A 17,448-nucleotide genomic window follows, 5' to 3' on the forward strand; every position below is an offset into this window, starting at 1 on the left:
AGTATACAGGCGGTCCCCGGGTTACAAACAAGATAGGGACTGTAGGTTTGTTCTTAAGTTGAATCTGTTTGTAATTTGGAACAGGTACATTTTGTAAGTGTAGCTCCAGCCAAAAAATCTATTTTTAAGCTTTTTGGATAACATAGGTTATCATCACCCCTGTAAAATTTGTTTTGCTGTCTGTGCCCCTGTTCTGAAGATTTCACCTCACTTTCTGTCCCAATGACAATTGGATTTTGAAAATTTGGGGGTTTAAAAACAAGGATTGGTGATAATAAAGCATCAGTGGAGATACCTTTTTCCCATATTAACTCTTACAGGAGAGAATTTCCCTTCCTAGGGGTAGATTTCTTTTCACTTCCTGTTGTCTACCTCCATTTGTAAGTAGGAGTCATTTGTAAGTCGGATGTTTGAAAGTAGGCGACCGCCTGTATATACTATACGGCTTGCCCTATATACTCTGCAGAAATTTGGGCCTTAGGTGTTGGTGGTACCAGAACACTGTAAGCCCTCACAGTTACTCTTGGTGGGCGCTGGAACGGGCCCTGCTGTGAAATATTATATCAAGAATTGTAATTACATGCCACCGTTGAACAGAGGCAGAAAAATTGTGCCGTTGGCGGTGGTGGTGGTGCCACATCACTGTAAGCCCTCACAGTTACTCTTGGTGGGTGCAGGAACGGGCCCTACTGTGAAATATTAGATCAAAATTGTAATTACACGCTCCTGTTAAACAGAGGTAGAAAAATTGTGCCTTAGCCACTGGTGCTGGTGCCACAACACTACAACCCCTCACAGATACTCTAGTTGAGCGCAGGAACGAGCCCTGCTGCGAAATATTACAGCAAAAATTGTAATTACACGCCCCGAGTAAACAGGGGCAGAAAAATTGGGCTTTAGGCACTGGTGCCACAACACTGCAACCCCTCACAGATACTCTAGTTGAGCGCAGGAACATGCCCTGCTGCAAAATATTACAGCAAAAATTGTAATTACATGCCCCTTGTTAAACAGGGGCAGAAAAATTGGGCTTTAGGCACTGGTGCTGGTGCCCAGAACCAAAAATGTTCTTAGAAGCTCTCAACATGAACATTGAGGAGGAATAGGATAGTCACTCAGCATAACAGGATAGTCACTCAGCATCAGTATAGGCAGTTTTCAAGGGATCTCGCATTCATAAAAAAATTAATCGGTTACATCAGCATCAGGTGCTTGGTAGCTCGTGATCCAAGACTCATTCATTTTTATGAAGGTCAAGAAGGGGGAGGGTGAGGGGGGTGGGACTTTAAATGAGGCACGTGGTTGCAAAATTGGCTGCAAATTTTATCACTCAATCTATTCCTCATCACGGATCCTTCTATCCACCTGTGCACGTTACCACCTCCCATTGTGAACACCCTGGTTCACCTTCCCATTCATTTCACACTCAGGTTGCCTCCTGGATCTATGCCTGCCCTGATTGATGCCTGTTGGGCGCCCCTGCTGGGATACCCACCCCAGCTCCTGGTTGAGAGTACTTTCGGATGGCTTGCGCTACCCGGCACCGCATCACCACCACATGAACCTGAGTGAGTTAAGCCACAATTGGTATGGGGGTTCCTAATCCTACCCCTGTCAATTTCTGTATTTCTCATACCTTTTAACCTTATATAAATTTTCTTACCCATAGTTACATCAAGTGCTTGCTCCTGCCGAGTGGCCCTCCTGCCACGAAACGCAGAGAGCTGCCATATACTATGTTTCTGATGAATATATATATATATTATCGTACAAGCTAACATTTAATACCATGTTTCTGGATCAACGAGGCCAGAGGTTTTTGCAGGCATTACCTTTTTTTATATACTTAGCCGAATATGTGTTATTGGTGCACTCTGGAGGCTATTGTTTGCCATATCATGTGATATTCTAATTATAATTAAGATGTACTGTATTATCCCTTGTATCATTCCATTATGTTTATGTATTTTTACATGATGTATTCCAATTGTACTTTATGGCAATTAATAAATTCCAATTATGTTCACCAATTTTATTCTTTTGCAACCACATGCCTCATTTAAAGTCCCACCCCTCTAGCCCTCCCCCCTTTTTGACTACAATAGGGATGGAAATGTGTGACCTTACCGGGTCACAACTTCACTCAAAGTCCCAAGGGATGGAATTAATTGACCTTACCAGGTCATGTCTTCATTTAAAGTCCCTAACAAATTAGCCCCATTTTATATTTTTATGAAGGTGAGCCAATCAACCGAGTCTGTGGACAGGCGCACTCTGTGATCGGTTACAAAGCCTCCAGCAGCACTGTATGTGCGTTATGAAAGAACGCTGGATGCAGGATAGGCCAGTAGCTCAATTGCATACTGTGCAAGCTCTGGCCAGTGATCCATCCTCAAGACCCAGTAACCCAGTGGATTTTCGGTTGGAAAATCTGATCTTGCCCCAAGGTATTCCTGCACCATGTAAATCAGACTCTGGCGATGGTTGCTGGAACCGATCAGACCTTGGGGCTGTGGACTAAAAAATTGTCTGAACGCAATGGTCAGGCGGTTCTTGGGCAGGTTGTATTCCTTTTGAAGGTCAGCCAGTTGAGCACTGGCATTATATAACTGGAGGAAATGTCCACAGACTTTCCTGGCCTGCCTCAGGAGATCCTGTAAGCCCGGGTACCTGCACAAGAACCACTGCACCACCAAATTAAGGACGTGAGCCAAACAGGGAACATGGTTCAAGTATCCCTGTCGGAGGGCGGAGAGGAGGTTGATGCCATTGTCACAAACCACTATTCCTGGCTGAAGCTGGCATGGTGTCAACCACCTCTGAACCTGCCCCTGCAGAGCTGCCAGAATTTCTGCCCCAGTGTGGCTCCTGTCCCCTAAGCAGACCAACTCAAGCACCGCATGGCATCTTTTTGCCTGAGAGCTTGCGTAGCTCCTAGAACTCCTATGGAGCATCGCTGGTTCTGAGGACAAATCTGCACAGGAAGAGGCCATAGAGGTAGAAGAAGAGGAGGGGGTGGAGGAGAGAGGTGTGGCAGAATCACCACTACCAGCATTTTGGAGGCATGGTGGCGGAACAACCTCCAACATTACTGCACCCTGTCCTGCATCCTTTCCAGCTACCAGCAGGGTGCGCCGTGAAAGAAAGGTAACATCCCTGTCCATGCCTGCTGGACCATGAGTCAGCGGTAATATGCACCTTACCGCTGACCGCCCTGTCTAACGAGACCAAGACATTGCCTTCCACATGCCAGTAGAGAGCAGGAATGGCCTTCAGAGAAAAAAAAAGGCATTTGGAAACCTGCCACTGAGGTACCGCACATTCCACAAATTCTTGAAAGGGGGCAGAGTCTACCAGCTGAAAAGGCAGCAGTTGGAGTGCTAGCAATTTAGCCCAACTAGCATTCAGCCTCTGAGCATGTGGATGGCTGGGACCGAATTTCTTTCGCCGGTTTAGCAACTAGGGTAGGGAAATTTGCCTGCTACAATTGGATTTAGGTGTACCGTAGCAGATTGCCCACAAGTGCTTGGGACACCTAATTCTACACCTTCATTCCTCTCAGTGCAGGTCTCTGAGAGGACTGAAGGTATAGTGGGGTTGGAGATCCCAGCTGATGAGGAGTAAGGAGAGGTCCTCCTTGTTCTTTGGTGTGGGTCTTTTAAGTACTGTTGCCAACGGACTGCATGGAAGCTCGACATATGTCTGGTCAAGCATGTGGTGCCCAAGCGGCTGCTGTTTCGGCCACGCTTGATACGCTTCAGACATATGTTGCAAACAGCAACGGTGTGATCTGCTGCACACGTCTCAAAAAAGGCCCACACCAAAGAACTTTTGAAAAAACGCGCAGTCAGCAGCGCCCTGCACATGCGGAGCTCTGCGGTGTGATGCAGTCAGTTGGCTGTCCTTAAGCTGGCCCCTGGAGGGCATCCTGCCTCGTTGGAGATGTGCCTCCTCCTCCTCTCTTCTATCAGGCACCCACATAGAGTCAGTGACCTCATCATCCCCTCCCACCTCGCCACTGGAGCAAACCTGGCAACATGCTGCAGCTGGGGGAACATGACTGCCAGTTTCTTGTCCTTCTTGGGCACCCCCTCTCTCTGGGCTCACGTTACTGCCTTCATCCTCAACCTGGGTACCATCATCGCAGCCTTCAAAACGCTGCGCATCCTCCTGCAACATGTACCTGACACTGTGGTCGACCAGTTCTGGGGACTCCTCAGGACATGATGGTGGGGCTAGGGAAGGAGTGACTGATGCCATTGAGCCGATGGAATAGGCCGCTTTGGCAGCTGCATTGGCAGCCAAACTTCTTAGCCTGGGTGACAGAGGATGAGGAGGATGAGGACGGCTTTGTCATCCACTCTACCAACTCTTCTGCATGTTGTGGCTCAACATGGCCAGCTGGACAAGCGTGCCCCACGGCCACGTACTGAGGATGCACCGTGTCCACGACCAGCACTGTTGGCTGTAGACACAGAGCCTGCTTGCCCTCTTTTAGTGGCCTGTGAGCATCTGCCTTTCCTTGGTGGCCTTCCAGACATGCTGTACAATTAGATTAGCAAAACACCGCCTGAAGTTTAATAGAAAAATTACACAAGGAATGGCCTGCAGTCAGGTATAGGCTTGGCTAGACTAGAATGCAGTGGATATATATATGTTGGAGACTGTATATATATATCATTATGCACTGCAGATCACTGAATCACCTGCCTGGCCTTCCTGCCTAAAAGTGTTGTTGAAAACATACACCAGGAATGGCCTGTAGTCAGGTATAGGCTTGGCTAGACTAGAATGCAGTGGATATATATGTAGGAGACTGTGTATATATTTTATGCACTGCAGATCACTGAATCACCTGCCTGTCTGCCTGAAAGTGTATTTGAAAACGGACACCAGGAATGGCATGTAGTCAGGTATAGGCTTGGCTAGACTAGAATGCAGTGGATATATATGTAGGAGACTGTATGTATATTTTATGCACTGCAGATTACTGAATCACCTGCCTGCCTGCCTGCCTGCCTGAAAGTGTATTTGCAAACGTACACCAGGAACTACCTGCAGTCAGATATAGGCTTGGCTAGACTAGAATGCAGCGGATATATATATGTAGGAGACTGTATATATATTTTATGCACTGCAGATCACTGAATCACCTGCCTGCCTGCCTGCCTGAAAGTGTATTTGAAAACGTACACCAGGAACTACCTGCAGTCAGATATAGGCTTGGCTAGACTAGAATGCAGCGGATACATATATGTAGGAGACTGTATATATATTTTATGCACTGCAGATCACTGAATCACCTGCCTGCCTGAAAGTGTATTTGAAAATGTACACCAGGAACTACCTGCAGTCAGATATAGGCTTAGCTAGACTAAAATGCACTGGATATATATATATATATATATGTAGGAGACTGTATATATATTTTTTGCACTGCAAATCACTGAATCACCTGCCTGCCTGCCTGAAAGTGTATTTGAAAATGTAAACCAGGAATGGTCTGTAGTCAGGTATAGGCTTGGCTAGACTAGAATGTAGTGGATATATATGTAGGAGACAGTAAATATATTTTATGCACTGCAGATCACTGAATCACCTGCCTGGCTGCCTGCTTGAAAGTGTATTTGAAAACGTACACCAGGAACTACATGCAGTCAGATATAGGTTTGGCTAGACTAGAATGCAGTGGATATATATATGTAGGAGACTGTATATATATTTTATGCACTGCAGATCACTGAATCGCCTGCCTAAAAGTGTATTTGAAAACATACACCAGGAATGGCCTGTAGTCAGGTATAGGCTTGGCTAGACTAGAATGCAGTAGATATGTATGTAGTTGACAGTATATATATATTTTATGCACTGCAGATCACTGAATCACCTGCCTGGCCTGCCTGCCTGCCTGCCTGAAAGTGTATTTGAAAACATACACCAGGAATGGCCTCTAGTCGGGTATAAGCTTGGCTAGACTAGAATGCAGTGGATATATATGTAGGAGACAGTATATATATTTTATGCACTGCAGATCACTGAATCACCTGCCTGCCTGAAAGTGTATTTGAAAACGTACACCAGAAACTACCTGCAGTCAGATATAGGCTTGGCTAGACTAGAATGCAGTGGATATATATATGTTGGAGACTGTATATATATATTTAATGCACTGCAGATCACTGAATCACTTGCCTGCCTGAAAGTTTACTTGAAAACGTACACCAGCAATGGCCTGCAGTCAGATATAGGCTTGGCTAGACTAGAATGCAGTATATATATATAGGAGGGTAGTATATATATTTTATGCACTGCAGATCACTGAATAACCCGCCTGGCCTTCCTGCCTGAAAGTGTATTTGAATACGTACACCAGGAATGGCCTGCAGTGAGATCTAGCTACACAGGATACAGTGCATATATATATATATATATATATATATATATATATATATATATATTCCAGTACACCAGGAATGGTCTGCAGTGAGATCTAGCTAAACTTAACCCTCTGAGCCATAATTGGCCAAAGGCACCCTCTCTTTGCTTACAGCGCTGTGATTGGCCAAAGCATGCGGGTCATAGTGCATGCTTGGCCAATCATCAGCCAGCAGTGCACTGCGATGATGCAGTGCATTATGGGGCATAATGCGCCGTCCGAATTTGGCGTGAACGCCCTATAATGTTCGATCTTCGTTGAACGATCAAACAGCCGATGTTCAAGATGAACTTGTGTTCGACTCGAACTCGAAGCTCATCCCTACCGAACATTATGGGGCGATTGCGGCAAATTCGAGTGCTGTGGATAATGATTGGCCAAAGCATGCACCTGACCTGAATGCTTTGGCCAATCACAGCGAGCTTTGCTGTGAGAGCCATGAAAAAAATCATTGAAAAACAGGTGAGTCCCCCCCAGTCCATTACCAGGCCCTTCAGGTCTGGTATGGATATTAAGGGGAACCCCGCGCCAAAATAAAAATAAAAAATGGCGTGGGGGTCCCCCCCTAAAATCCATACCTGGCCCTTAAGGTCTGATATGGATTTTACGGGGAACCCCCTGCCAAAATTTTAAAAAATGGCGTGGGGTCCCCCCCAAAATCCATACCAGGCCCTTCAGGTCTGGTATGGATTTTAAGGGGAACCCCACGCCAAAATAAAAAAATGGCATGGGGTCCCCCCAAAATCCATACCAGACCCTTATACGAGCATGCAACCTGGCAGGCCGCAGGAAAAGGAGGGGGACAAGAGAGCACCCCCCCTTCTGAACTGTACCAGGCCACATGCCCTCAACATGGGAAGGGTGCTTTGGGGTCCATGTTGATGGGGACAAGGGCCTCATCCCCACAACTCGTGCCCGGTGGTTGTGGGGGTCTGCGGGCAGGGGGCTTATCGGAATCTGGAAGCCTCCTTCACAAGGAAGCCCCCAGATCCCGCACCCCATATGTGAATGGGTATTGGGTACATTTTACCCCTACCCATTCACCAAAAAAAGTGTCAAAAAAGTAAAAATGACAGGAGACAGTTTTTGACAATACTTTTATTTAAAAACATTGATTGGAGATGGATGGACATAGCGGGACACATTTTTTTTTTTTTTTTAATAAAGGAATTGTCAAAAACTGTCTCCTGTCATTTTTACTTTCTGACGCTTTTTTGGTGGGTAGGGGTACAATGTGCTCGATACCCATTCGCATGGGGGGGCAGGATCTGGGGGCCCCCTTGTTAAAGGGGGCTTCCAGATTCCAATAAGCCCCCTGCTCGCAGACCCCACAACCATCGGGTAAGGGTTGTCGGAAGAGGCCCTTGTCCCCATCATCATGGGGACAAGGTGTTTTGGGGCCCCAAAGTGCCCTCCGCATGTTGAGGGCATGTGGCCTGGTAAAGTTCAGTAAGAAGGGTTGTATGCTCAGATAAAGGTCTGGTATGGATTTTGGGGGGGACCCCATGCCCTTTTTTTTATTTTGGCACTGGGTTCCCCTTAAAATCCACACCAGACCTGAAGGGCCTGGTATGAATTTTGAGGGGACCCCCACAACATTTTTTTTAAAATGTTGGCGCAGGGTTCCCCTTTATATTCATACCAGACCCGAAGGGTCTGTTATGGACTGGGGGGGGCACACACCGTTTTTTTCAATGATTTGTATCTATATTACCAGGATCTGACAATACAGCCACAAGCAGTTTTGAATTACATTTTTTCCTTTAGAAATGTCATTTTTCTGTGGTACTGTTATGAACATGAGAAAGATGCGCTACCTTACAGGCAGACTAAGGACACCCCCATGCACAATATTTAAAGGAATATTTCATTTTTATTGTTTCACTTTAAGCATTATTAAAATCACTGCTCCTGAAAAAACTTTTTTTGCATTGATACATGTCCCCTGGGGCAGGACCCAGGTCCCCACACACTTTTTATGGCAAAAACTTGCATATAAGCCTTTAAAATTAACACTTTTGATTTTTCATGCTCGAACCGGGGGGTGTTTGGCTCATCCCTAATGACAAATATAGAAGGTGAATCTCACTATCGGGGTAGACAGCAATAGAACCTGTCAGGTGTTCTAATACACCTCCACTCTATGCAAAAAAAAAAAAAGGTTTTACATTTAGTTAAACTTTAAGGTCCCTTTCACATGGGCGCTCAGATCAGGCCGCCTGTCAGTGTTTCAGCGGACCTGATTGGACACTCCATGCACCTCTATGGAGTGCGGATGTCAGCGGTAACATGTCCACTGACATCTGCAGATCCGATTCTGTCCGTGAAATCCTGACGGATGGAAACCCTATTTTCCATCCGTCTGGAGGATCGGATCAGATGAAAACAGACAGGCGGTCCGCTTTCATCCGATCTCCCCACAGAGGAGACCGGGCTCTGACAGGTCCGTGTCCGCACAGTGAGCAGGGATGGACCTGTCACCCACCACCAGCGGGGATTAGTGGATCGATCCCCCGCTGAGCAAAACGGAGTCCATCAGGCTCAGTGTGAAAGGACCCTAAGACATTACCTGGGTTTCAGCCTGGACAAGTTTTTATACAACATATGTCCCTCCTGTCCAGAATTCATAAGGTGACCCTGACACATCTGTGTCACTCAAACCAATGTACCCCTTTCATTTTTAATTATACATTGGTAAAATGACAGCCGACTGCCAACCTTGAGACTTCCTGAATTCCTCCACCACACATTGGGCCTCTTCCTGAATCTTCCACTCGTTGCTTTTTTTTCCTAAACCAAAATCTTTTAAAGTCTTGAACGTGAAGGTGCGCATTTTTTTCCAGCGTTCGCCATTAGCCAAGCTAAGACCTGGGGAATAAAAAACCTTTTAAGTTATTGGCCAATGCAAACTTATTGCATTGAAGCATAAAAAAATCTGAGGCTGACCATACAAATTACAATCTGATTGTATAATCTGTGTTCAATATCCTATAGATATATCAAAACTATGTAATTTTTTTTAACTCCCTAATGGTAAATGGCATTCCATCAAATTTAGGGTCACCTGTCAAACACCTGGCTTAATTTATTTGGCCCATTGTCTTTGCGGTGGCTTCTACATTGGGAAGACTAAGCGACAGTTCTTCAAACAGATAAGAGATCACATCAAACCTATAAGGAAAAAAAAATGGATACTGCTATCAGCAGACACGTTGGCATCTATCATGACTACAACCTCGATGTTATTAGATTCCTGGCATTGGAACATGTTCCTCTGAACGCAAGGGGGGGCAGTGCCGACAGGACACTGCTCCACCTTGAAGCCCGATGGATTAATGACCTTAGGGCCACTGTATTTCTTGCATTTAATGAAAGCCTCAGCTTCAAGCCTTTTCTTTAATTCCTGTTGTTGTGAGCTTACCTTCCCTCTTTCCCTTCCCCCCTCCTGGTTTCCATGTCTGCCTCTTTCCCCTTCCCTGTATCTGTTCCCTACCATTTGGGCTTAATTTTATTCCATTTTTTCTTTTATTAATTTTTTGTGTGTATCATCTTGAATATTTACTTTATTGTTTTTCTACTGAGTGTATCTGATGACAATTCTTAATCTTATCTGCATTCATGTAATTATTGTATGTTGTTCTGTTTGGAAAGCACAGTATTGTTTTAACACTTAGATGGGCTATGACTGTGGGTGGTTCAGTTTTCCATGCCTGTCTTTTACTCTGTTTATGTTCCTTCATTTCCTAGTCCATCCTTGCCTCCTTCCACTTCCGCACCTCCGGGGATTGCCCATAGCAGTCATACTGACGCCCAGGGCATACTGTGGTATCTTCACTTTATGCCTTCATTACGCTGTGCCCACCAGGGAGTGCCCTTGGTTACACTTTGGCTTTTCTGTCTCAACATCTCTTTGCTACCTCCCCATTGGTCTGCGGGCTGTGAGTGTGGGCTTCGTTCCAGTCACCACACCATTGGTATTTGTGCCCTTATGGAACCCTCCCACTGCCGCACTGCCCCTTGGGTTGTGTAGTCTTTTGGGCCATTGGCTCCCTGGGCATGTGCACTAGGCGTCTCTACGTCCGCATCGTGTCGGTGATGTCAGGCGCGGACTCGATGGAGGACAGATAAAGCTGGCTTACCTGGCAGTTCTGCTGCCAGAGCCGGATGGTCAGACTCTACCCAACAATGTTTTTCACTGGTAAGTTCCTTAATATACCGCTTACTGCGTCTTCACTTCCTTCTTTGCTCAGTTTTCCTTATTTATACCAATCCCTTCATTTATTCATCTATTAAATTTGAACTATGCTATTTACCCTTCATACTACCCTTCATACATTCTTTGGTTTAGATATTTAATAAAGTTTTATCATTAAAACAAAAAAAAACAAAAAAAAAAACAAAAAAAGAAGCAGCGCTGTATAATAAATATAAATAAATCACAAAAGTGAATAGTGAAAAAAAGTCCAAAGCAATCAAGTGCCAAATAAAGTCCAATATGTGAAAAAGGAATCATCAAAGTGCAATGGGTAACCGGGCAACCGAGCCCATTATTCGACAGATAAAGTGGGCCTGGATGGACCTTCACCACACCACAGTGTTAGATATGAAATGGGCGCTTACCAGATGGCAAGCTTTAAAAAGCTTGTGACCTTAACCCGGTCGGGGCCTTTCTTGAGAAGGGGACACCGTATGGACACCTCCTCCAACCGTGGATGGCTCACTATTCTCCGTAAAGGAAACCAGGATGCCGGGAAGCTATGCCCATAAACTGGGGTAAATCTCACAAACAATGCCCCAAAAAGAGAAAGGAGAGCAACATAGCGTAATCCTGATAGGATATTTATTAAAAGGACATAAAATTACACTTACAGTGAGTTGGATAAAAAACAGCATGGAAAGCCGGCCGGCTAATACGAACACCCGTCCTGCAGACGGTGGATACGGCACGTCAGCACGTCAGCACGCCCGACGTACGTTTCGTCACACTTCTGACGTCGTCTGGGGCACGGGCGACGCACTGACGTGTCGCACATATATACCAAACAAATAAAACCAAGCCTCGAAATCACCGTAGGCCGGAAATCATCTTGCGCTCCACCCAGTAAGGGCGGAAGAAATGAGAACGCCATCTTGGTTATGGGATCCCATATTATATCGGATCTAGATCGGTTAATGTAGTAAATGTTAAAAATTATGGGAACAAAAAGGAAAAACAGAAGGGGACAAAAAAGAAACACAATAGACTCATCGGTAACACATGTAGAAATGGATACCAATTTAAATTAAATCAAACTGAGAAATTGAATTCAGTTGTATTGGTTATACAAGGGCCCAGATTGCAACAGTAAGGGGCATACTTGGGTGCAGTAATGGTGTCAGGATCATTGAATATAATAAGTGCTCACATTAATGTTGGAATAAACAAAGACAAATTCCAACATTAATGTGAGCACTTATTATATTCAATGATCCTGACACCATTACTGCACCCAAGTATGCCCCTTACTGTTGCAATCTGGGCCCTTGTATAACCAATACAACTGAATTCAATTTCTCAGTTTGATTTAATTTAAATTGGTATCCATTTCTACATGTGTTACCGATGAGTCTATTGTGTTTCTTTTTTGTCCCCTTCTGTTTTTCCTTTTTGTTCCCATAATTTTTAACATTTACTACATTAACCGATCTAGATCCGATATAATATGGGATCCCATAACCAAGATGGCGTTCTCATTTCTTCCGCCCTTACTGGGTGGAGCGCAAGATGATTTCCGGCCTACGGTGATTTCGAGGCTTGGTTTTATTTGTTTGGTATATATGTGCGACACGTCAGTGCGTCGCCCGTGCCCCAGACGACGTCAGAAGTGTGACGAAACGTACGTCGGGCGTGCTGACGTGCTGACGTGCCGTATCCACCGTCTGCAGGACGGGTGTTCGTATTAGCCGGCCGGCTTTCCATGCTGTTTTTTATCCAACTCACTGTAAGTGTAATTTTATGTCCTTTTAATAAATATCCTATCAGGATTACGCTATGTTGCTCTCCTTTCTCTTTTTGGGGCATTGTTTGTGAGATTTACCCCAGTTTATGGGCATAGCTTCCCGGCATCCTGGTTTCCTTTACGGAGAATAGTGAGCCATCCACGGTTGGAGGAGGTGTCCATACGGTGTCCCCTTCTCAAGAAAGGCCCCGACCGGGTTAAGGTCACAAGCTTTTTAAAGCTTGCCATCTGGTAAGCGCCCATTTCATATCTAACACTGTGGTGTGGTGAAGGTCCATCCAGGCCCACTTTATCTGTCGAATAATGGGCTCGGTTGCCCGGTTACCCATTGCACTTTGATGATTCCTTTTTCACATATTGGACTTTATTTGGCACTTGATTGCTTTGGACTTTTTTTCACTATTCACTTTTGTGATTTATTTATATTTATTATACAGCGCTGCTTCTTTTTTTGTTTTATCTATTTGTATATGTGTGTATCTCATATATAAGCGGCTGCTCTTTCTTTTCAATTGTTTGGCATTTGTCCACCTACTTGATTGCCTACTGTATTTATCATTTAGCGCGGTGATTCCTTCTTTTTAAAAGTTTTATCATTGCCTTGCTCTCCTTTTTCTCATTGATCAATTCAATTTTATAGTAATCCGTATCTCTTTTGGTCTCTATTCCCTTTTTTCATTTTTTCACTAGAATGATATCCTGCGATTACTACCTAGCAGGCTATCTCAAGTTTACCCTCTATCCCATGCTTTGCTAACACACCTTTTTAAAGTGAGTATCTAAAACAAATCTTCTCTGTCCCGGGCTGTCTTAGTCATACAGCCAGACTTGTTTCTATATACCCATACTCCGTATTTTGTATTATTTCTTCAGTTTGATCTTTCTGTCCTCTATAAAAGCACTGAGATGGCTTCCCTTGGGGGACTGTGTTAGTTGCGGGTTCAGGCAGTGGTTGACGCTGGGTGGAAGTTGCTGTGGGGTAAGCACTTTGTTTGCAGTGTCCGACGTATACTGTGCTCTCCTTATAATATATTTGTTTACATGTGCTATATCGTTGTTTATTCATTTTCTCTTTGTTTCCATGCATGTATAGTTCTTCTTGATATCAGTGTTCCAGCCCACACATCCCCCGGAGAAGCATTTCACCTAAACATGTAGGGTTAATGTGAGACTTTAGTCACTGAGACATTGAGTTAAGCTGTCTGAATTGATGCAAGGGATAAAAAGAAAACACCAGGTCATGTAAGCCCTATATGAAGCTGGAGATAATATTTATGGCCCTGTGGTTGAGTCAGAACAATCGCAATACGTGTTTATATATACTGAATATACCCTTACCTTCATATTTCTTATAAATAGCATTCCCTAACACTCCAATGCAGCTTTTTCTTTGTGTCTTTATCTCCCCTCCAGAAGAACCCTTCCCTCCCTTTCTCCAGATAGGTATTAGAAGCTCCCAAAATGGAATTGTAGGCACATACAGTTGTGCTCATAAGTTTACATAGTCTGGCAGAATTTATGATTTCTTGGCCATTTTTCAGAGAATATGAATGATAACACAAAAACACTTCTTTCACTCATGGTTAGTGTTTGGCACGGTACAGTTCAACTACCCTTTCCTGCAGATCCTTTGAAAATTCTTTTGCTTTCCTCATGACACAGAGTCCAGAAATGTCAGTGCAGCACTGGATGAAAGATGCAAGGGTCGATGTCCGGGGTGCAAGCGAGAAGGAACCTCTCGCGACAAATGAACACCGCGGAGGGTCCAGTCACCTATGCTAAGATGGCGGCCGCTCCACGAGGCCCACACTTTGCTGAGGTAACGGAGGAATCTATTGCGGATCAGGATTTGATTCATCCGTCATCCTCAGGTACTGTGAACCCTCCCCTGCCCCAGGCCACCTCTCCTGCTTCCACAGAGTCTGTACTTGATAGACTGAACACTGGCCTCCCCTCCACCCCCATGATGGATCCTCACACAGGCCTGCTGCTGGCTGTCAGTGAAGCTCATGAGGCTGCTTCTGTCCCCACTGATTTCCCCTCCATGATGGAGGCATTTGCACACATGTTGTCTAAAAGCCTAGCCCTGAATGCAGCGCAGATCACTTCATCCATCAATGCTGACTTACAACAAATAGGGATGAGAATTGACACAATTGAGAGGAAAGCGGATCAATCCATAGCGCGGATTAATCAAAATTCCGCCAGGCTCTAAGATATGCAGGATCAACTTGAGACTGCGTTCGCAAAGATCGATGACCTCAAGAACCGATCGAGATGCTATAATTTTAGGGTCAGGGGGATCCCTGAATCGGAAAAGGAGGTTCAATCTGCGGTTAAAGCTCTTATAAAAAACATTATCCCAGAAATTGCAGAAAACCGCCTGGAGCTGGATAGGGCTCACAGGGCCCTACAACCCCCCCCCGCTCGGATGGCCCTAGGGATATAATCGTAAAACCCCACTTCTATTCGGTAAAGGAGGAGGTGATGAGGAAGTCCAGGACCTCTGACAACCTCACATTAAATGGGCAGAAAATACAGATTTTTGCAGACTTATCACCATATACTGTACAGAAAAGAAGAGCCCTCAAGCCGCTTCTTCAGCTTCTGATTGACAGAGAAATCAACTATAGATGGTCATTACCCCTGCGACTGAACTTTTCTTACAAAAATAAAAGCTTCAGCTTCTCCTCTTTCGCAGAAGGAGAACATCTTTTATTACAACTAGGACTGATCCCACAAGTTCCACCATCCATGCAGGCAAACAGAGACACCCCCTCCTCTACAAAGAGACCTCTGCCAACTAGCCCGTTGCAACCCTCCTGGCTGAAACAAAATTCCAAGAGATCCAAAGAAAATCTCCTGCCATGATGCACTGCACCCCTTAATTTGATCAGGGCTCTGATCTGAGATTTTTTCACTTCTCACTGGTATTTGGGAGATCCTCCCTGTCTCCCCGAACTGAAAACTTGGCCTGGAATATTTACATACCTGCATTGACCCTTGTTTTTTTTTAACAAGATAACAGGTATGACTTTGGCTGAGTAACCGGGACTTCTAACCTGGGTTCAGGGGAGGGGAGGGAGGTTTACCCCTTTTTCCCCCTCTGGAGTTCCCCAAGAATTACGGGTAGCCTGACATAGGCATCCTCCCATGTTAGCTTTCACCCCCTAGAGGGGGAATCTTGTTCACACACCTGGTTGAATGTTAAATGTTAAATGAATGTTAAACTTTATTGATATTGACTTAGTTATTTATCACATGCTTTTCCATCATGTTCATGTTGAACATAGCTTAGCACTTATTTCTGGTGGAGCGAAGGAACACATTTACATAACCCGGAGAACTACTCCTTGTAATGGTTTACGGATGCTAGATCTCCACCTGAACTGGGTCGCAGGGCTCCCCTGGTCCCCCAACTGTCCGGGTTGGGGGCCTGGGGGGGTTGCGGGACCTGGGGAGGGAACCCGGTTTAATTTCTAAAATGTTGATATCTTTATTCATAGAGTGCTCTGTTACAGGTTCATTATAGGCTCTTAGCAAGCCTTAATTCAGTTTGAAGTTTGGTGGCAGGGCTGTGGTGGACCCAGTGCACCTTCTCCCGAGTCTGGGAGCACCTCCACGTTCAAACCCACATTCCTCCATTAACGTTATCCCCAATTTTTCATTGTGTCCGCAGACAACAAAACAAAGGGAGTAGCCATATGTTTTGCTAAACACATTAATCTCTCCCAGCCGGACACAAAGGTCGACCCCCAAGGTCGCTATATCTTAGTTTCAGGACACATAGATGGTAAACTATACACTTTTTTCTCATATTACTCCCCCAACAAGAGTCAGAGACCCTTTTTTGAATCCTTGTTACATAAACTGAGAGTGCACTTGAAGGGGGCGGTGTTCATTGGAGGAGATTCTAATACCGCTTTTGACCTCTCTCTAGATAAAACAGCAGAAAGGATATCAAAACCAAAGTGCCCTACAAAACAAAGTGCTAAAATAGCTAAACTCCTCCTAAGAAGCTCCAAGATAATAGATACTCCACTATCGGAACACGCGATGGTCACTTTGACTTCGCGGAGACCAGGAGGACCTACAGGCCCCCATTGCTGGCGGTTGTAGGAATCACTTCTGAGTGACCCGATCCAATGCTCCATTCTGGAAAAGGCTATTACAGAATACTTTCTTATTAATCATACGAGTGAAGTCTCACCCGCCATAGTCTGAACGGCACATAAATCGGTCATCCGGGGACATATCATTCAAATAACATCGCAACTGAAAGCTGCACATAGGGCAGACACACACAAGCTTACGGAAGATTACCATTCATTAGCGAAAGCTCACAATCCCACAACTGAGTCTCTGGCGAGACTTGACAAGGCCCATGCCCTCCTTAACTTGTCTTTGACAACGGCGGCAGAAAAACACCTTGGGTGGACCGGGGCAAAATTCTACTCCCAGAAAGATAGGATAGGGTCCAGATTGGCTGCGAAGCTTAGTCCAAAACACCGCTCCCTAGCCTTTCCCAAAATTAGGACAGTGTCAGGGGACTTGACACAGAACCAAACCAAGATCATGGAAGCGTTTCTAGGATTCTACTCTGACCTTACAAACCTTTTAGGCCCCCCTCCCGACAGCAACAGGACAAATTTTTGGACAATCTCCCACTGCCCTCACTAACAAAAGATCATAGAGATCTCATGGAAAGCCCGTTCTCCACAGAGGAGATTTTAGATACCATTAAATCCCTTAAACTTGGTTCCTCTCCTGGTCCAGATGGCTTCTCCACTGGTTATCACAAAAAATTTGGTCCTAGCCTGGCCCCACATATGGCCCGTCTATTTAACTTTCTCAGGGATGGAGCCCCTCTTGGTGCAGACCTCAACTCTGCTTATATATCGGTAATCCCAAAACCGGATAAAGACACTAGTGAACTAGGCAACTACCGTCCGATATTGCTTATTAATAATGACATCAAAATAATGGTCAAGATTCTTGCGAATAGAGTAGCGA

At 45.0% G+C, this 17,448-nt stretch overlaps 1 protein-coding gene across 4 annotated transcripts in view; it reads right to left on the minus strand.

The window, feature by feature from the left end:
• The window catches only part of LOC141107684 (cytochrome P450 2G1-like), a 59,823-nt gene that overhangs the window by 18,774 nt on the left and 23,601 nt on the right, over window positions 1-17,448 (minus strand). For all 4 annotated transcript variants that reach the window (XM_073598586.1, XM_073598588.1, XM_073598587.1 and 1 more), the window contains exon 3: window positions 9,155-9,304. In XM_073598586.1, coding sequence (XP_073454687.1) covers window positions 9,155-9,304 — 150 coding nt within the window. The remainder of the gene's footprint in view (window positions 1-9,154; window positions 9,305-17,448) is intronic.

This window comes from Aquarana catesbeiana, linkage group LG09 (assembly GCF_042186555.1).
Source record: "Aquarana catesbeiana isolate 2022-GZ linkage group LG09, ASM4218655v1, whole genome shotgun sequence".
Classification (NCBI taxonomy): Eukaryota; Metazoa; Chordata; class Amphibia; order Anura; family Ranidae; genus Aquarana; species Aquarana catesbeiana.